The sequence below is a fragment of the Myotis nattereri genome (assembly GCF_964212035.1).
Source record: "Myotis nattereri genome assembly, chromosome: 14".
Taxonomy (NCBI): Eukaryota; Metazoa; Chordata; class Mammalia; order Chiroptera; family Vespertilionidae; genus Myotis; species Myotis nattereri.
The window spans coordinates 26,181,638-26,203,433 of NC_138089.1; the positions used below are offsets into that span (position 1 = coordinate 26,181,638).

Below are 21,796 nucleotides of genomic sequence, written 5' to 3' on the forward strand. Positions count from 1 at the left end.
AATTTAATGCCAAAGAAGAGAGAACAGCAGTTTTTGTTGTTGCTTTTGGTTAATCCTCATGGGAGGTTATTTTTCCCCACTGATTTTTAGAGAGGGTGGAATGGAGGGGGGAGGAGGAGAGAGAGAAAAACATTGATGTGAGAGAGACACATGGATTGGTTGCCTCCTACATGTGCCCTGGGGGATCAAACCTGCAACCCAGGCACATTCCCTTGACTGGGAATCAAACTCTCTGGTGACTCTCTGGTGCTCAGGCCAATACTCTAACCATTGAGTCACTCTGGCCACGGCGAGAGAACAACAGGTTTTTAAAAAATGTTTTTTATTGATTTTTAGAGAGGGAGGAAGGGAGAGGGAAAGAGAGAGAGAAAGAAACATCGATGTGAAGCCAAACATCGATTGGCTACCTCTGCATGCCCCTTACCCACGACTGAGCCCGCAACCTAGGCATGTGCCCTTGACTGGGAATGGAGCCAGCAATCTTTTGGTGCATGGGACGACACCCACCTAACTGAGCCACACCGGCCAGGGCGGAACAGCAGTTTTAGGAGACCCCAGCAGGAGCCTCTGAGAAAGCCAGGGGACAGAAACAACATGACAGAAAGGCCAAGTGGTACCAGGGAGTTTTTTTTTTTTTTTTTTTTTTTTTTAGCTCCCAGCTCCTGGGAGGGTCCAGGCTCAGCTGGTGTGTCCAGGCTGGGATGGTATAGAATCATTGTGGCTGGTCAGTGTGTGTCACCAGCCGTTCTGCACAGGCTAGTTAACAATCACATCGTTGTATGAGGTTCTCAAAGCTACCTTTTTCCTTTGGGAATTTCAAAGCTTTTCTAGCTATTTTAAACTGTTTAATTGGATCAGCTTTTGGTTGTAATGATACTCATTATCGTGCGGATAACAGACATGGGGCCATCCCTGAGTTCAAATCCCAGCTGTACTACTTAACTGCTGTGTGCCCAGGAGCTAGCTACTGAACCACTGTGCCTGGGTTTTCTCATCTGCAGAATGAGGGCACTGACAGGCACTCCCTCCCAGGGGGTTGGGAGGACTCAGGGTGAGCCTTTATGTAAAGCAGCTATTGCAGTGTGCACACAGTAACGGCTCAGTTAAAGCTGCTGCTTCCCGTTGCCCAGCATTGGCACACAGTATTGCAGTCCAGTCCCACAGCCAGCCTGAGTGGAGCCGCGAGCCCCGCATTACAGAGGGGATCCAGCTATATTCCAGACCACGTGATGGCAGGAGGAGGGGAACTAGAGTTCCCTCTACCACCATGAATGACACCAATTACACCCCCCCCCTCAAAAAAAAAAGCTGGAAAACACGGGTGAACCTTGCTAAATAGAAACCCGGTATATAGAAATGCATTCTCTTGAACTTCAGGGGAGTGATTTGAGATACAGAGACCAGTGCTTGACTTTACAGGGCTTTTGTTATTCCCTGACCCTGCTACATGCTCTGTACATGGGGAAGGCTGTTCTTTCCCTGTTGTGTGCCTCGTTAATACCCCCCCCCCCCCTAGTTATTGAAGCATTCAAGACACTTGGAAACATCCCAGGACAATGGAAAGCCTTCAGGTTCTAGAAGTGGAAAGACCTGGCTTCAAGTCCAGGCTCTGCTGTGTGACCAAGAGGAAGTACTTGGCCTCTTTGAGACTCAGTTTGGACAGCTGTAAAGTGCGATGACCCCAGGGACTTTGTGCGACCTGGACCTAGTAAGGGCCTGGCACATGGCACACAATAAGTATTGGTTCTCTCCCCCTTTTCATGAGCTGCTCTCCTTGGACTGCCTTCTGGAAACCAGGCGTGGCGGTTGAGTGGGATTCACACCCCATTGCCTTGACTCCCAGTCCTGCCTGCTGCTCTTGCTGATTCGACACCAAGGAGCCCTCTGGGCCCATCAGAGTGAGCACTCACTCTGCCAGCAAATTAGCTTTAATTTCCTTCTGACAACTGTCAGATGGTTACATCGTGCCTGGGAACGGCCAGAAAGTGGGGTCTGGATCTCTGGGTTAGGTCTTTAGCCACCGGGAGCCGCTGGACTCTGGGAACAACTCCTGCTGCCCCTGGTGCAATAGGGGGAAGAGACCAGGAACAGGAAGAAAGAAGAGAGTGGGCAGGCCTCGCTGAGATCTCCTCTAGATCCCCTCAGACTGGGGCAGAAACAGGACCTAGAGATTGTGACCACAGGGTCTATGGAATCTGCAGCTTCTTTCCCTGGACCTGAGATTTTCTAAGGTGTGGCTTCATTCTGTGTGACCTCGGAGAATGCACATGGCCTCTCTGGGCCTCTCTCTGTTTGTTAACCAGTAACATGGGGAAGCTACCTCCTAGGTGGTTACCAAATAAGGGCCCTCAAAACTGGTTAAGCCGCAAACATTTTCTAAGCACCTACTATGTGCCTGTCACTCTGCTAGCACTCTGGCACTAGGGAAACTGTCATGGGCAGGGAGTTGGGAGCACTGGGTGTGTAGATCCCAGCCCTGCCACAAATATGCTGTGTGACCTCTGACCAGTGTCTAGAGCTCTCTGAGCCAAGAACAAAAACAGGGAAGGGCTGTGGGTGCTGCAAGGCACTCTATAACCTTTTAATTTATCACCTGAATCAATTTTTAATTAACTGATGAAGCCTGCGTTTGACTTGGCACAAGGGGGTGGTCCTGGCAACATGGTCAGCCCAGAGCTCAGAGCTCCGGCCAGGGTCTGGGTGTCAGGGAAGCGTAAGTATCATCACAAAGTTCTGGAACTTCACTCTGTGGAGCCAGAGTGTGCACAACTGCCCTCATCGACCCAGAGTACGGTCTGCACTAGTGTCTCAGCTGGAGGCAGTGAAAAGAACCAGATGACTTGGGTTTCAGATTCAGCCCTACTGTGTACAAGCTGTGCAGCCTTAGGCAAGGCTTCCTCACTCTGGGCCATGGTTTCCACCTCTTGAAGATGGAGGCGTCCACAGGCATCTGTTTGGAGGGCTCTGGAAGGCTCTCCCTGGCACACCCTGGACTCTATGCGTGCTCCCGCTGCACCCCTCCACCACTTGCCCGCTGAGTTCTAATCTTGCACCGACTTGGGTCACATGAGGTCACTTACTCAGCTGGCACTGCCTCAACCCCATCTCTTCCTGAATGATAGGAGCGAGGGCTCAGAAGCCAGAACGTCTCTGTCTGAGTCATGGTTCTGTGCTTCCTAGCGTGTGACGGAGCAAGTCATTTCCTATTTCAGGGTCCCGGTTTCCTGGATAATAATAGCACCTACCCACAGGGTTGTTGTGAGGATCAAATGAACCTCTACTGTAAAAGCTCTCAGCTAGTGGTAGCTATAAAAATAGTAAGAACAATTATTACGTTTTTGTGTTGCACCCTTAGCTCTGTTCAAGGCCTATTCAAATAGCCATGCACCATCTTCTTCAACATTTTCTATAAAACTTCTGCAAAGAATGCCGCCCATGATTCATCTCTTATGGCCTATGTGAAAGTTCATCCCAGAATTCATCGTCAGAGGCATGCTCTCTTCCTACAGGACTCTGTTTCCTCCTGTTGATAATCTGAGCGATGCAAACCATCCTAATTCCCTTTCTGCCTTGGCTGCCAGGAAGCTCAAAATCAAATTTATATCCCAATCATAGTAGCAAACACAGTTTATTTGCTTCCATTCCTTTTATGTCTGGCTTTCTATTTGATCTCATATTATGAGACATGTCTTTAAACCCGTTTTGGAGAGATGCCATGGAGAGAAAAAAATCAACTTAGCAATATTAAGTATAAAACTGAGGCAGCTGACTTCCACACTCAGAGTGGAGGGGATTAAGGAGAAGGAGAATGGTTTTCTTGAGGCAAAACTCCACATCCTGACCTTCTAGGAAAGAGGTTGGCAAACTTTCTCTGTAAAAGGCCAGATAGTCAATATTTTAGGCCTTGTGGACCACACATATAGACTTTGTCGCAGCTACTCACCTCTGCCATTATAGTAGGAAAGCAGCATGGACAATATGAAAAAGAAATGGGGATGTTCCAATAACACATTCTTTTTACACAATGAAGTAGGAATTTCATGTAAAAGTCACATGTTACAAAATAATATTATTTTCACTTTTTCAACCATTTGAAAAATGTAAAAACCAATCTTAGCTCATGGGCCATACAAAAACAGGAAAGTGAGCCAGATTTGGCTTATGGGCTATCGTTTGTAATCCTTGTTCTAGAATATTCGGTGCATGAAATGTTTTCATCGTTGCATGCCTCAAGGAATGAGTGACTTGGGGTTCTGAGGAGAAGCCCAGCTTTGGAGCTGAAGGAGGGTCCCTCAGAGGCTGGAGTACCCAGAGGGCAGTACCCATTCATCTCTGTGAATGGGCTGAATCATTGTCGAATCAAAAAGCATGAATGCAGCCCACCAGGTAAGCAATTTGGGGGCTTTGTCCTCAGATGTGAGAGTGGGGAGCCCTCAGAGAGCAGTCTGGACATACGTCCAGAGCCACCCTCACTTGGATTCCATCCAATAAAACCAGACTCTCAGGGAGGGGCCTGGCAGCAGTTTTTCTAAGCTCCACTACAAAAACTAAGGACTCTTTATTAGCTGGGTGACCTTGAGCAAGTTAATGCACTTCTCTGTGCCTTGGTTCCATGTCTTTAAAATGGGCATAATCGAATGGACACAAGACACTGGGGGTGCGGGGGTGGTGAGGGAATGTGCTGGGCGGGGGGGGGTAGGGGAGGCCGGGGGAAGGTCAATGGGGAAAAAAAGGAGACATATGTACTACTATTTGTAATACTTTAATCAATAAAATAAAATTAAGAAAAAAATAAAATGGGCATAATCATGCACTACCTTATGGGGGCTGTTAGGAGGCCATTTCAGCTCAGATCTTGGCATGCTGTAAGTGCTCAATAAATGATCATTATAATTATTACTATTGTTGGTCCAGCCCTTGCACTTCACACTCGGGAACCCTGGGGGCAGGGCTCTGAGCTTGGGGTTTGGCTTGGCCACTGATTGGCTGGGGGTGAGACCCAGCCCCTTGGGCCTTGGTTTCCTCACCTGGAAGGAGGAGTGGCTCTTAGCCCGGAGTGCCCTCTGGTGTGGCTGGGCACACATGTTGCAGGGAGGGGGGCAGGGGTCCCCCTGTCTTACCTTCTTGGCTCTCGCCAGGTGGGTGGTAGAAGGAGAGCCCCAGGGAGATGATGGCCGCGATTTCCAGGATGATCAGCGTCACATCTTGCAGTGCTTCCCACACGAGCTGCAGGAAGGTTTTTGGCTTCTTTGGAGGTATAAAGTTTTGTCCAAAAATCTGCTTTCTCTTTTCTAGGTCTGGAGCCGTGCCTGGCAAACCTGTGGACAGAGTACAGAAAGGTCGGCCTGGAGGGCCCAGGAGAGACACACATGTTCCCGGAATTGTCCCAAGTGGGTCTGGCCACATGGCAAAGAACGGAGAGAGGAACAAATAAAGTGGGAAACTTGCAGGCACCAGCCTAGAGCCCAGCACTCCCCAGAACCCGTGAATGTGACCTTATTTGGGAGAATGGTCTTTGCAGATAAAACGAAGGATTTTGAGATGAGATCGCCCTGGATTATCCAGATAGGCCCTAACCCAATGACAAGTGTCCTTGTAAGAGACAGAGGAGAAGACACAGACACAGAGGGAAGAAGGCCATGTGGAGCTGGAGTGGAGATTGTTGTGATGCAGCCACAAGCCAAGGAAAGCCCAGAGCCAACAGAAGCTGGAAGAGTCAAGGAATGGAATGTAACCTGGAACTTTTGGAAAGAGCATGACCCTGCCGACACCTTGATTTCAGACTTTTGGCCTCCAGAACTGTGAGAGAATCCATTTCCCTTATTCAAAGCCACTGGTTTATGGTCATTTGTTACAGGAAGTGAATCCCCAGCATCATGCCCACCTTGCACCCGCACCCTTGCTCCTGCTTTGCGCTTGCCTGCCCTGTTGAACACAGACTAGGAAGCTCCTGCCTGGGTTAGAATCCCAGACTGTGTGGGAGGGTGAGTGTGCCTAACCCGTGGGTGCTTGTGAGCGTCTCATTAGATAATTCATGCAGTCATCAAGTGTCTTTTGAGCATCTACTAAGTGCCTGACACTGTTCTGGACACTGGGATAGAGTGGCAAAAAGGACAGAGTGCCTGTCCCGAAGAGCTGACCCCCCAAGAACACACATGACTGTTCGAGTGGTGCCTGGAGGGGAGGGGTGGATGCTCAACTGGGTGGATGGCCTCACCTTCCCTCAGGTGCATTTGTGCCTTAGAAGAGGAGCCTGGAACAGAAACCTCTCACAGTGGGAATTCAGGGGTGGGACAGACAAAGGCAGATCCAGTGGGAGGGGCCAGCTATTCTGTTTCCTGGGCCCTTTGAAGGCAAGTGCTTCCCCTTGCTTCATTCTTTCCTTTGATGCTACCCTGTGTCACCCCAAGTCACTGGTGCCATTTCATTCTCCCCTAACTAGTGCCCTGGCACACTTCCTGCCCTGCTCATGCTGTACAGTGAGCTAGGAAGAGCCTTTCCTCCCACCTACACTGGTGAGCCCCTTGAGTGCCCTCTGCTGAGAAGCCCGCCCTCTACCCCGGGCAGACCGCATCTCCCTGCCATCACCGAGCATGGCCTTGACCACAGCAGGGCTTACCTGTGTTCCAACTCGTGTACAACCTGTGCCTTGTTGAAAAGACCAGTCTGATTCTTCCAGGGCCTGCACTCGAGGCCACCAACCACCTTAGACTCCTCCCACCCACTGGACACAAGTGACATGCTCGAGTATTATGAGCCTGCCCTGAGGTGTCATCATGGCAAATGCAGCAGGAATGGTCCCCCTGCAGCAGGGCAATGTCAGTCCTGTCCCTGAGGCCAGCCATTAACCCCAGCTCACCTGTGGTTTAATGAAGACAGCTGGGGGATGGACAGAGAGGGAGCGAGGGAGAGGGCACACACCTCATCAGACCTCTGGCCCCAGTCCACTTGTGAGAAGGGGGGATCCAGAGGGATCCCCAGAACAGTACCATTATTAGAATGTGGGGGTCAGAGCGACGGAACATTCTGCTGTTACCGTTAAGGGAGCATGGGGTCTAATGTCACATTGGTATGGGATTCTAACAACCTGTCATTTGTTGGCTCATTCATCCATTTGTTCATTCGATACATGTTTCTAGACCCTCTACTGTGGGTGCAATCTGGTGCCGGTGCTGGGGAGAGTGATTGTAAAGAAAGTTCAGTGGTCCTGGGTGTCCAGCAGTCTATGGCTCAGGGATATAGGGAGATGGGCATGTCCCCGTCTGGGGTTTAGGTGCTGAGCCTCCTCTGATGCTGACAATGAGACCTCCGTTGGGAGCCTCCAAGAGCCAGACTGGCTGAGACCCTGCGGGATAGGCCGGGGATGGCTCTTGCATCCGCCTTGCCTATTAGTGGGGATAAGCTCTGGATATCCAATGTCCTGCCTGTGCACTGAGAATGAGGGCTCTCAGAGCTGGCTTATGCCCATTTTGTAGGTGAGGAGACTGGGGCCTTCATGAGACCAAGCTGCTGCCTTGGGGCTGAGAACCCAGTGCAGCCCTGTTCTAATCACGCATGAGGTAGAGTGATTCTAGGAACTGCAGGAAGGTTCCTTGTTTTTCCTCCTTTGCCTAATTCTATCCACAGCCAATGCCAGCAATTCTTCCATGGGTTTCATTTCTTTAACTAAAAGCTCTAGTTCCTTTAGATTCCCTGAGAGGCAAAAGCCATCACCAGTTCTGGATACCACGGTCTGAAGGAGTTTCAGGCTTTCTCCTGGGAGTGGGCTTTGATCACTGGAAGAAGGGAGAATTCAAGAGGGTGGGTAGGCCTCTGAGTAAGGGGGCTATGACCAGTCAACATTGGCCTATTGTAGCAGTTTGCTATGCCTTTGGCTACCCAGTTCCTTTCTCCGAGACTCAGTCTCCCCATCTTGACAAGAGGGGAGTTCAATAGAGGGATCTAGGGTTCCAAGGTCTGCAGGCCCTGAAGTGGTCCTGCTGGGGTCTGTTGGTATTTTAGGGTTCCTCATCAGGCTTAGTGTAAATAAAGAGCTTCACTAAGAAGTTTGGTGGGGGTGTGGCCAGCCCATCTCCTGGGCCCCTCCTGATTGACTCAGAGAGAGGTGCATCGCTGAATCTTCTGAGGGTCTGTGATTCCAATGTTCTGGAGTCTACAGTGTGACCAGTTAAAAATGTAGGGTGTTCTCTAGTTCAGGGAATCTGGCCATGGCTAAGGGGTTCTGCCACACTGGGGGTTCACAGGCCCGACATTGAGATGCTGGGTCCTGGGACAGAGCAGAGGCCAGGGGTTGCAAATTCGAATTGCTGTGAGGGCCAGGTAGGTTTTATGAATGAGTGAAGTAGATGGGTGGGAGACAACAGAGAGTGGTGGGGACTGGGACAAAGAGAAGAATCTCAGCTCTTCTAAAGAGAGCAGTTATTTCTCAGCTCCTGTGGCAGAAGGTGGGCCCCATGTGGAAGATCTTCTGATCTCCTAAAATAATCTGGACACCTGGAATTTGATGTAAAATCTTCCCAGTAAAATCATTCCCGGGCCAAATACAACACGTCTGTAGCTGAATTTGGCCCCCAGGTTGCTAGTTTGAGAACCCAAGGTTGGGAAGTGGGAGGAGGCTGGAAGGGGGAGGGGACAGAGCAGAACAGCCTCTCTGTCACTTCCTCTTCTCTCCTGAGTTGCTCCTTCTCCAGCATCAGGCCCCGCCCTGCTCCTCACAAGCTTCCGTGAGCCCCTCTGTTTTTCAGAAATAACAGCTCATAGAATAAAAATATTTGTGTGTTCTGCTAGGGCTGTTTCCGTGGTAGAAATTGTTAGGCAGTTTCCACAACAACGAACACCCCAGTATGCAAATCCAAGATGGGAACCTCAAGTGTTGAGGCCCATGTGGGGCAGCTGAAACGGCAGATGGTGGCTATGACCTCTCGCTCACCTCTCTTTCTCAGGAGAAGGTAGGCTGAGCTGTAGCTTGGGATACCAATCCCCTGCTGTTGCCCACATTTTACAGATGGGGAAACTGAGGCAATAAGGGCCACTTACCCAGAGTCACTCAGAATGGAGATTTGAACCCATGACATCTGAGACCAAACCCCACCCTGGAGTGGAATCGCATAGTCCCCCTGCCTTCTGGCTGAAAAGGAACATGCCTAGTTTGGGGAGCAGAAATAACCAAGGCTGGTGTGAGAGATGAATGGTGTTGGAGATTCAAGTTAGATTAAAGAGCATCTCACCATTTAGCATATTAAAAATTAATACACTGTGTCAAATATTGCTAGAGAAGACCAGGCAGGCCCTGAAAATTCAGAAACACAAATGCCTGGGAATTGATATTGGACGCTGTGTGGGGTTGTGGGTTTTCAACATGAGTTTTTTTTTGTGTGTGCAAGAGGCAGAGGTTTGTGGATGAACTTGGGCCAGTTGCTTCAGAGACTCAGTTTTGTCATCAATAAAATGGGAGCAAAATAACTCCTAGACTGTGGCGAGCTGTTCAGAGGGGAATGTGAGTGAATGCTCTCTAAATGGCAAAGATGCAGTAAGTGCCTTCACAGTAAAAAATATCCCAGCACCTGGAGTCAGAACTTGTGTGTTCTATTTGTTACATAAAAGGAGAGAGCCCAGTGCAGAGTGTGGGGGACTTTAGTTGTAAAGGAATTATTTGTTGTAATGGCTGCTGGCTGTCATTGGGTATTTGAGGAATCCTTGTCCCAGAGTTCATCTCTATCCAGCTGACCTGGACATAAACTGTATTTTTTTTACCTCAGCCTTTAAGCCTTTGCCTTTGCCAGTTCCCTAATTTCTCTGCTTGGAAGGCCATCCTTTCTCTTCTTAGCCATTCTGGACCCAGCCTTGAGTGCTACAAATGGTAGCCTCAGGCCATCAGAGGGGTTTTGTTTGGTTGGCACTATGCTTTAAACAAATGGAAATTTGTCACAAACATTAAAAACTCAGGCTATTCCACATAAACATCCCGACATCTGGCTCCAACGCAGGCGCACAGACCTCAGGGAGCTGGAAATTGTGAAAGTTCTCTGACCCGAACATTGATCCTGCCTTGGCTCTGGGGACATGTTTCCAGTTAAGGAAAGCTGGGGCGGGGGGGGGGGGGGGATAGTGAGTGCCGGCTTAGGTTCTTTCAGGGGCAGAGGGAGGCAGAGGGTTCTTCCTTATAGGCGAGCTGCCGGTGGATGGGTGCTGGAGGGAGGAAGGAAAGGGAGAGCACATGCTGGACTACTGGCCATGGGTGTTCTGGCACTAGATGCGAGGCCCCAGTGCTCAGGAGCCTCTTATTTAAGGAAGCCCGAGTTCCTCCTTCTCCTCCCCCTCTATTCAGCTCCTCTGAAGGTAGAGAAAGAAGTTAGGGTTGTATTGGACGGTATGCATCTGATCATCACTTGCTCATTTAAACAACCAACAAATATTTACTGAGCACCGACTATGAGCCAAACATTGCTCAGTATGTCGGGGATACTGCAGTGAGGAAGACTGGCTGCCAGGAAGGGTTTCCTGTAGGAAGTGTAATTGGGTGAGCTTAGAAGAAAAAGCGGGGGTTAATCAGGTGAAAGGATGTGGGTGGGGCGGAGGGGGTCTGCAAAGGCCTAAGGAACCTTAAAGGGCTGGAGTAAAGCTAATGTGGCTGGAGCTTCCCTGGTTTGCCCCTCAGGAGCGGGGACAGTTGGTCCCCACAGAAGAGGACACCTGCATTGTGTGCCACAAAGGGCCATCATTATGCAGGCCCTGTGGTGAGGGTGAAGGGTGATCTAATGGAGACTCTGGCTCATGGAACTCAACGTGTCGCCCTCTTCCCCTTGCCTGTCTGGTAGCTCAGCACTGAATCTGCAGCTCCCCGCATCGGCATGCGTTATGCCTGTGAATCATCATCTTATTTTTCCTTTCTTCCCTTTGCCTGAATTTCCTCACTTAAGTCATATAAAACCTTTCTGTATGAAATAAACTTTCATAAGCTGCTTTAGAGGCAAGACATGCATAATTAGTCAGAATTTTTAAAAAGCTACTGAGGTAAGTAAAGGCACAGGTGCTGGGTTAGAGGTCAGAGCGTCAGGATAAAGGGGCATGCTGAGAGAATGGGGACATAGATAGGACTTACTTTCTGTCCTGTTGACTGGGGACAGGGCATTGTTCTTTCTGGGTATGGGGCCCCAAAACAAAGCACCTCATGCCAACAGGCTGGGATAAAAATAGGGGCCTCTGGCTATAAGGGAAGGGGGGGTCTCAGGTAGTTTCCCAGGCCATCCAGATGACTCCTGACCTCTCCTCCCCTACTCTGCGGCCCCCTGAAGCTCAGCATCCTTGTTTCCAGCAAAGGGACCCTGGGGAATTTTTTCAATCCCGGGTGGGAGCCGGAATGAACTTTGCTCCCTGACGCTGTTCGATATTGGGAGGCGTGGTGTGGCTGAGTGGGCCTGTCTACTGCCTGAGCAAATCATTTCAAGTAAAAAGCAAGCACATCCCTCAGACTCTCCACCCGCTGCTGAGTGCTGCTGCGAAAACCAAGTGCCCGCTCAGATGCCGGGCAGGAGGCCACGGCTGCAGAGGCAGAGGCAGAGGCGAGGGGGAGGGAGAGGTGAGCTGAGGGCAGGCTGTTTCCAGAGGTGGGGTGTGTAGGAACCAGGCCCTTATTTAAAAAATTTTTTATTGATTTCAGAGAGGAAGGGAGAGGGAGAGAGAGAGGTAGAAATATCAATGATGAGAGAATCATCGATTGGCTGCCTCATGCTCACCCCATACTGGGGACCGAGCCTGCAACCGGGCATGTGCCCTGACTGGAATCGAAGTGTGACCTTCTGGTTCCTAGGTCGACGCACAACCACTGAGCCACGCCAGTTGGGTCAGGCCCTTATTTCCAGTGACTTTAGAACTGGGTTCGGATCCCAGATGCTCTTTGGTTCAGAGTAGGTGCTTTGTGCAAATCATTTTCCACTCTGAGCCTCAGTTGCCACTGCTGTGAAATGGGATAAAAGTACAAGTGTCTTGCAGGATTGATGGAAGATCAAGAATATGATAAGGCTTAGAGGCTGGCACAGTTGACCCTCATAAATGATAGATGCACTTATTACTACTAACTACCACCACTCCTACTAATTACTACACTACCACTAACTACCTCACTACCACTAACTAGCACACAACCACTAACTAGCACACTACCACTAACTAGCACACTACCACTAACTTGCACACTACCACTAACTAGCACACTACCACTAACTACCTCCCTACCACTAACTAGCACACTACCACTCCTTCTGTTACTCTGGGCCTGGAAGGTGGCACCCAGATATTTCTGAGAGAATGGGGACATAAAATATGACTTACTTTCTACTCTGTCTTAGATATATCAGAACCCACCATCACAGCCACAACACACCTCTACTTTGGTCCTGAGACCTCGTTTAGATGCATTTTTACTTGTTGTGTGACCTTGAGTACATCCCTCACTCTCTCTGGGGAGGAGCCTTAGGCTATCTCACTTGAGGATTAAACCAGAACCAAGGCTCTGACAGTGCTTTGTGAACTGTAAGACCCTCTTCTTCTATTGTGATCACCCCATTATGCGGGTGTGTACACTGAGGTACAGGGTCATACTGTTGGGAAGGCAACGGATTCAGGCCTCTTGCCACAGAGCTCAGCGCTCACATCTGCCCCGCTCCAGCCTGATCTGGCCTGTGTCTGCTCAGAACAAAAGCCCTACAGTGACCCTCCCTGCTTAAGCCGACATGAGTCATTAATTCACACCAGCCTGATCCTGTCACTCTGGAGAGCTTAGGACATTTCAGATGAAAGAACTGCGAATGCTTTCCCATGAAAACCAGAGGTGATTTCATGGCCCTGCTGCGTGCATTTAAAAAACAGAACCAAGATTCAAATCAGGTGGTGCCTGTTAGGCCCCCCAGAAGGCAGATGTGTGATGGAGAACATGGGAGAGGCTGTCTGTGCAGATATGCACACACCTAAGGGCGAGGCTGTGTGTCCGTGTGCAGGTCTGGACACCTGAAGGTATGTGGCACGGGGCTGTATGTGGGACGGGGAGTTGATGTGTGTGTGCCCTGTCAGAGGCCAGGGAGAATGGGCAGTTTGCAAAGGCATCGCTGCCGGGGTGTTTGGGGAATTCACAATGTTCAAGACAAAACAATGAATGGGAGTCTGAGAGTTGGTACTTCCCAGCTGTGTGACCTTGGGCAGATGACTTTCCCTCTCTGGGCCTTAGCTTTCTCACATGCAACTTGGGAATAGTGATAGCACATAACTCATAGAGTCAGTGGGAGGAGGAAGCACATCTGATGTGCAGGAGCTGACACCTGGCACATGGTAAGAGCTTGATAAGTATCAGCAGTTACTCTGATTACCCCCCTTCCCCCCGCCCCCCCCCCCCCCTTGCTCCTGACTTTATTGTACATTAGAATCACCAGGGCATTGAAAAAATATTAATGTCTGGGCTCCAAAACTAGAAATTCCCATGAAAATGGACTGGGGTGAGACCTGGGCTTGGGAGTCTTAAGAACTTCCCAGGGACACACAGCCAGGATCTAAGACTTTGTGGTTCCCAGAACAGCAGCTTCAGCATTACCTGGACACAGCCTAGAAATAACAAATTATCAGGCACACCCCGACTTCCTGCCTTGGATCTTCTGGAGGTGGGGCCCAGGCTTGTCCATTGGGACAGCTCTCCCCTGGGGACAGGAATGCAGGCTCCGGTTGAAGAACCACGGCCCCATGGGAGAGGGAGGGAGGGAACTCACCTGCCAGGGGCTTCGAGCCACACCAACAACCCTGGCACATGGGGTCGGCTGAGGCCCCGCGAGGACAGCAGCTTGTCTAGTACACACAGTGGGTGGGGGCAGGGTCCGGGTCTACCTTTGTCTTCCTCTGCAGGGCTTACAGCCAGGCTCACAATCTACCTTGAGGCAACAGAGGAGGGAATAGTGCTGCGGTTTGAAAAGCTGACAAACTCAGACTTGAGGCCACAGGGGATGCGGGACCATACGCAGACCTGTCTTCCGCCAGCTGAAAAGGTCTGGAGAAGGAGAAACTAGTAATAAGGTGGGAGATAAAGGAAACCAGAAGAGATCAGGCCATGTGGGGTTAGGAACTCACACTCAAGGTTGCTCTGACAGTGTCCCTGCCCTGCTCTACAACCCACTCACTGCTGCATCCAACTCCTGGGCTCACGATAGCTTCTCTGGGGTTGTCCCAAAGAACTCTCCTTGCCTCACTCTCAGTCTGGCTGTGTTTATCCCACTTTCCTGCCAAGAGACAGGCCTCATAAGATACCTGGCATTTGTCTGCCTGTCTTGGTTCAGTTGGCTCCTAACCCAAGACACCCACCCCTCTCCTCTGTTGAACTATTTAGTCTTCTGAGACCCAGAAGAAAATTTACCACCACCTCCTGAAAGCCTTCCTTGATTTACCCATCCTGCCTGGTTTGTGTGCTCAATGGTTGAGTGTCGACCTATGAATCCGGAGGTCATAGTTCGATTCCCAATCAGGGCACATGCCTGAATTGCAGTAGGGGGCATGCAGGAGGCAGCCAATCAATGATTCTCTCTCAGCCTTGATGTTTCTATCTCTTTCACCCTCTCCCTTCCTCTCTGAAATCAATAAAGATAAATTAAAAAAAATAAAGAACAACCCAACCTTCTTGTCCTTCCCCGGTAGCATTTGTCACCCAGGTAACTCATTCACTAGCATCTTTCCTGTGCCAGGTTTTGGCTCTGGGGGTCAAATACTGACTGAGACCCACCCTTTGTTGTGACTATCTTCTGGATGCTGGTTTCACTCCCTAGAGAAGGCTGTTTGTGCCAGCACACAATAGGACCTCAGGAAACCTCTCTCCCTCCCTCCCTTCCTCCCTCTCCTGCCTCACTGGGGAGCAGACATAGAGATGTGGGTGCTGAGGCCACCCAGAGGTGCCTGTACACGTGGGTGGCCACGTGCCACCTGTAAGAGCCAGTTAACAAACATGGCTCAACAATTCCGCTGTGGGAAAAGAGTGCAGTGTGGCTTCCCTGTGGTTTATGTCTGTCTGGGCAGTTGCTCTAAGTTCAGAACAAATCTGATGGCTATTGTCCAGCAGGCACGGTGGGCAAGTGTCAGTGCCTGGAGTTTACAATCATTTCACAGTGTTGATGGTTCCTGATGGGCAGGGTGCAGGGTCAGGGATGTCTCTCTGATATGTCACAGCCCCAGGGGACTTTTCTATGGATCCATTATGAGTGATCACATGTAGGTAGTGTTATTGGTTCACTTGTTCACATACAAAACTGGCATCTAGCTATGCACAGGTGCACACAGATGCAGCACACAGCTGTGGATACAGCATTTGACCATTGGCATGAATGTGCACGGCCACAGCACTGGCTGGTTTTTCTATAAATGTGTGGATGTGGTGTCCACTAGTTTATGTGCACATGGACATGGCACAGAATGAAACCAGTTGCTTGTAAGCATCCCAGACAGTGTCCCTCTAACCATCTTGACACATATATAGGCACAAATTTCCCCACTGATTTAAACGCATCACATGTCTTTTCCCCAAGTCAGACTGAATTTCCACACCAGTTTCCACTGTAGGAATTCTTAGACCTCTTTGCTCATGGTTCCAGAATTTTAATGTGGGCAGGGAAGTGTGTATGGAGGGCGTATGGGGGCCGCTGGTGGGGACCTGGTTGAAAGGTGGGTGGCTAGGGTTCATCTTGGAAGTGATGAAGATATCAGTTATCTGTACCAAACAATGGGAATGTCCAATGGAGCCGGGGGCCCTGAATAGGTTTTCCAGATAAAATATATGATGTCCAGTTAACTTTGAATTCCAGTTAAACGGTAAACAATTTTTAGTATAAGTTGTGTCCTATGTAATATTGGGGACATAGTAATAATAAAAACGTTAATTATTTTTATATGAAATTCAAATTTAACAGGATATCCTGTATTTTTCTTTGTTAAATCTGACAACCCCACCTTAAAGCTCCCCCAGTCCTTTCTCCTGGTTCCCCTACTGTTAGAGCAAGACAGGTAGTCTCACCCTATTTGACAGGTGGGAAAATTGAGAGGCGGGGGAATGACTAGGCTCAGATACAGGGTGATCCAGTGACAGGGCTGGACTCCTGATTCTTGACTCACCAAGGGAGGGGACACATCTTGCTCAAGTGAATTTAAAGTACTGAACCTTATTGCACAAAAATTATGGCCATGTCATATGCTCTCTCTCTGCCCTTTAAAGAGATTTGGTTCAGAACGTCCTTAGTTGACATCTGAGAAGCCTTTATCTCATCCCCCTGGAAAAATGGACGTCAGAAAAACTGTTTTTCTCCCCGTCTGTGCAGGGGTCTTGATGATTGAACATAGATGTCATCACGAAGGGAGCTTCCCTATCCCTCCAGGAGGGGGCGCTCTGAGGAGCTGCTGCCTGCAGCCTCCCAGGCCAGCTTGTGGAGGCAGAGGGGGTGAAGCTCCAGTCTTCACTCTACCACCTAAAGAGACCTTGGGCAAATGGTGTCCCCTCTCAATTTCTTCGTCCCCAAATTGGAACAGAGGGGCAACCTAGCTCTGCCCACTGGGGTGAAGAAGAAAGGCGGTGCAATATGGGCAGTGTCTGGCATACAGTTGGTGTCTAGAATCTGGGCAGAAAAATCCCTTTCCTCAAATGCCACCCCTACATTGCCTCTGCAGCAGTGTTCTGTGACCTTCAGTGATTCCTTCAGAGATGCACGACCTCCCCAACACACTACACTGGGGCTGCAGGGGTGAGGAGGGCAGGTGCTAAATGCACATGTATGTGCTCTTATAAGACTATCACTTTACATGTCATGGCTTGCATTTAATCCTCCTGGCCATTGTATAGGGTTGGGATTGTAAACTTCATTTTATGGGTGGGCAAACTGAGTCTCAGAGAGGAAAAGTGACTTGCTCAGGGTCACACAACTAAAGCCAGGATTTAAACCCAGGTTTTCAAGGCTCCATAGCTGTATTCTTTTCACACCGTGCCAGACTGTGTGTGCTTCAGGACCCAGCACTGAAATAAAAGCCGACAATTCTACCACTCTCCTTGTTGCTCTCAAGACAGCCTTTTGCTATAATCAGAGACTTGGCAATGGACAAGAACTAGCTCACAGGGATGCCAAGCACCTGAAGGGAAACGGGAAAACTTAGTCACCAGGCTGGGTGTTGCTAAATATTTGTGTTGTCACTGTGGTGTGGGTTCCTCCATTAGCATAAATAAAAGTCTTATATTTTAAAAGAAAAAAATTCACAAACCCTACAACATTTATAGCAAAAATGCATTTCTGTCTTTGGAAAGTGAGTGGGCTAAATAAACTGTGGTACATACAGTCCATAAAATACTATGCAACAGTTAAAAAAAAAAAAGAGATCCATATATGTGTACTAGCATAGAAGGCTTTCCAAGGCAAACTGTTGAGTGAAAAAAGCAAGTTACAGAGTAATGTATATAGTTTAATTCCATTTATGTAAAACTGAAAATTTAACAAAACAATAGTGTATATTTTCTATGGGTACACATATATGTAAATATGTAGCAACAGGTCTGTAAGGATCTGCTCCAAACACATGAAGGTAGGACTTCTGAGGAGGGGGAAGGGCACTACGATTAATTGCAGTGGCCAAGGAGACTTTAGCTTTGACTGAAATATTTTAATTTTAACCAAGAGAATGTGCTCATGTTTTACTTGAATAATTGAAAATATAATGTAAAGGGGGAAATCAGTTCATATTGTAAGAAAATATAGGTTTGTTTCCATATAACCTTCGGATGCAGTGGACATGGGTACAAATATTCCTGGGTTAAAATCTTGGCTTCATCACCTACTACTTGTGTACATCACCCAAATAAACACTTATCTCAGATATGACCACTCCCCTTCCCCACATGCACATTAGTCTAGGATGGCTTCAGTAGCCACCTCACTGGTCTCTCAATCCAGTCTATATCCAGTGATTAGAGGGATGTTTTAAAAGTGTAACGTGTACTGTTAATGTCAGACCCTTGCTGAAAATGCGACAGTGGCTTCCTCTGCATAGAGCTAAGATCCACTTTCTTTGTCAAGATCTGGAAGGCCCTGTACAGTGTGGCCCCTGCTTTCTTCTGACGTCACATCCCTTTACCACCACTATGCTCCAGTGACATCAGCCTCTTTTCTGTGGCTTCAATATAAGTGCTTTCCTGTCTCAGGGCCTTTGCATGTGCTGTTCCCTCTATTTGGAATGTTCCTCCCACCTTGCACCTAACTCAGGCTTCCTTTAGGTGAATCTGTCCCCTTCCCCCGCCCGTAGGTTTGAGCCCTTTTTGAATATTCTTATAGCTCCCAGAAAATCTTTTATCTTATGATTTTAATAATTAATAATGTAATTGATTTTTCTTAATATTTGGTTCCCCTGCTGACTCCAAGCTCCAAGAGGGCAGGCACTGCATTGTCTTGGTCTGATACATATTTAATCAACACGTGGCCTCTCCTAGACACACCTGCATAGGAAGAAAGGAGGTAAGGGGTGGGCAATGCTCGACTCCAATGTCTGCTCTAAGGCATTTTCACACTGAGGATTGGGGGATGGGGCAGATACTTGGTGTCTTCTCAAGTCACTTTTTTTCTGTGTCCAACTGCTTCAGTGGACTCTTCTGTCTTTGTTGCTGAAACAGCTCACAAAAGAACTTGGGGAAGCACACATGTCTAGCCTCAGCCTCACCCTGGGGCATCTCTCATACTTTCCAATTAGGTGCCTGAAGTTATTACTGGGGGGCAATTGTCGGTGAGATCCAGTAACAGAAATAAAAGCCAGGAAAGCAGAGGCCTTCATTTCTGTAACACTAGCTTCTCCAGCTCTTTACAAAGGCAGCTTCTCTGAGGACCAGGAGGTGTCTCTTAGAAATCGATTCCCCTTCAGGAAAAAAGAATTAGGGGGGTAGGGGTGGACAAGAGACTCGGGATGGGGAAGGAAGGTGGTGGTGACAATTATTAAGCAAATCAGAAAACCCATGAAGATCCCAGAAAGCTGAGAGAAACTCCCTTGAGAAAGTCGTTTTAGGACTTTCCATGTCCATTACCATGTGTGGGCCTTGCAACTCTATGAGGCGGCTATTAAGAGGTCTTTCCTGTAGATGAAGAAACCTGGACTCACAGAGGCTAAGGGACCAGGGGAGGTTTCATAGCTAAAGGTCAAAGTAATGATGACACCCACGGCTCCCTTGAGCACTTACTCTGTGCTAGGCCCCATGTGGGCATTATTTCATGTATGTCTCATGATTTCCCTGTGACTTCATTTTGTTACCCCATTTCTTTTTTTTTAAAATATATTTTATTGATTTTTTACAGAGAGGAAGGGAGAGAGATAGAGAGTTAGAAACATCGATGAGAGAGAAACATTGATCAGCTGCCTCCTGCACATCTCCTACTGGGGATGTGCCCGCAACCCAGGTACATGCCCTTGACCGGAATCGAACCTGGGACCTTTCAGTCCGCAAGCCGACGCTCTATCCACTGAGCCAAACCAGTTTCGGCTGTTACCCCATTTCATAGATGGGGAAATCGAGGCATGGGGATACAAAGAAAGCTGTATCATCTGGGTTTCAACTCTAGGCTTATCTGAATCTAGAATCTGTCTTGTCCACGGCACCATACCCCTGAGAACATGAACCTGGGTTTCCCTCACCGCGGAGAACCTGTGCTAGCTCTTTCCCCGAGGCTGACCCTTATGAAGGAGGCTGGGAAAGCATTACAGGAGACCCGTCTTATGGATGAGGAAACTGAAGCACAGGGAGGGGAGAAAGTGCCTCTCCCTAAGGTGAATCACTGAAGGTGCCTGGACCCATGCCCTGGACTGTTCGTGCATGCTGACTCCTTCGAAGGGGAATGTTTCAGAGCTTTGAACTCTGACATGCTCCTTGCACCTGGGCCACCTGGCAGGTTCTGATCCCCTGCAAGGCCCAGGAGTGCTAGGAGTTATCCAAACTGTCCATACGCAGCAGGAGCTGGGAATCAGCACAAATGTTCTAGCCTCGTACCCTGGGAAGGGCAGTTCTGAGGCACAGCCCACATACTTGCTGCAAAGGCCCTGGTAGGACTGAGCCCTGTTGCTCACAGCAGTAACCAGCTCAATAGCATACCTTATATGGGTGTTTCTCTCTCCTCTGTTATTCTCTCCTCTCTCTCTGATTCCTCAGACCACTCCTAAATAGACAACCTGCACCCCATTGTCAATTCACCCTACTTTTGGGGGAACCCAAATGAAGACATGTTGATCTTCCTCCAATCACTGGCCATGTGACCTCCTGGGTTCCGCTTCCTCTTGACTGAGGGGCTTGGATTAGCTCTCAAAGGACTCTTCTTGCTCTAAAATTCCAAGATCCTTTTGTACACTTCTCTTGTAACTGCATCATTCATTCATGAAGCCATTAACCTTTTATGAAGGGCCTTATAAGGCTGCTGGGTCAGTGCTGTGGCTCCACACCAAGTGGAGGGTGCTTCCCGACTGAGGGGATGACCTGTTGCTGTGCGTGAGCAGCGCAGAGGGTGCAGGGCGCCCTGCTGTCCATGTCAGTGTGGTGGCAAACCTCTTCTCTCTTCCCCCTCTGCCCCTCTGCCCCTCCAGCATGGCTGCTCTCTCTCGCTCCGGCTGTTCACCTGCAGGGCTGCCCTTCCAACCCTCACCCTCTGGGATGGCTCATAGCACCTTCTTCAGGAAGCCACCCCTGACCACCCACACTGATCTAATGTCCCATCTCTGCTGCCTTGTCCCCCTATAGAGGTTAAGTGGTATTTTAACTGGCTCTTGTGATTACTCAATTTTGAGCTCCTGAAAGGCACAGCCTGTGTCATTTCATTTTATGTCCTTGGTTATAGATTGTACACAGTAAATACTCACTGTGCTTACGGATGAAGAAAAGGCAGAGAGGGAAAAGGAGAGGGAGATGGAGGGAGAAAGTGATGGGGAGGGGAGGAGGAAGGGGAGAGGGAAGGAGGGTCATTGGCTATAACAACATTTGGGCAGCTCAATCACAGCATACATATAAAACCCTCTGGTTAAATCCCTCACCCTCACCATTACAGACAGCACTTATGTCTACTCTGTACCAGCTTCTACACTACCTGCTATCACATGTATAAACTCATTTAATCCTTGAAGTGACTTCTGTGGGAGGGCCTATCATCATCCCATTTTACACACAACTGGTAAGTGGCAGAACCCAGGGAAACCAACTTGAGTCCTCTTCTGAACTACCATGTGTTTGGCCTCATTCATTCATCCATTCATTCGATAAATTACGACTGTGCACCTCCCCTGGTCATACACTGGTGAGCAGAAATGTCAGGTCCCAACCTCCCTGGATTTCCTACACCCATCTGGGGGCCTTACTCTGTAATGCAGTTACCATATCCTTTGAACTGTGTGGTCACAGCATCCAGTGACTAACAATGGCTATAGCTGTACCACTTTCCAGGTGGGAGACCTGAGGCAAGTCAACTTCTCTGGGCTTTTTGGGCTATAAAATGGGGATATCCTGCAGACCTCAGAGGGCTGATGAGAAGGTTATATGAGATAATGCACAGCACACAGTGCTTGGCATAGAGTGGACGTTGATAATTATGCCCTAAATTTACTGGTTGCACTTCAACTACATAAGGCCAATAGTCTTGTCTATACTCTATGGAGGAGGGCACAGGATATGAAGTGACTTGTTTGAACTCATGCAACTATTAGTGGAATAACAAGGACAAGAACCCAGGCCTTGAGATACCATGACCCCATGCTCTTGTTGTCCTATGACACT

General features: G+C 48.9%; 1 protein-coding gene across 1 annotated transcript in view; it reads right to left on the reverse strand.

Annotated features, from left to right (window-relative positions):
- The window catches only part of ATP2B2 (ATPase plasma membrane Ca2+ transporting 2), a 360,949-nt gene that overhangs the window by 82,552 nt on the left and 256,601 nt on the right, over window positions 1-21,796 (reverse strand). The window contains exon 4 of the mRNA XM_081105731.1: window positions 5,121-5,318. Coding sequence (XP_080961857.1) covers window positions 5,121-5,318 — 198 coding nt within the window. The remainder of the gene's footprint in view (window positions 1-5,120; window positions 5,319-21,796) is intronic.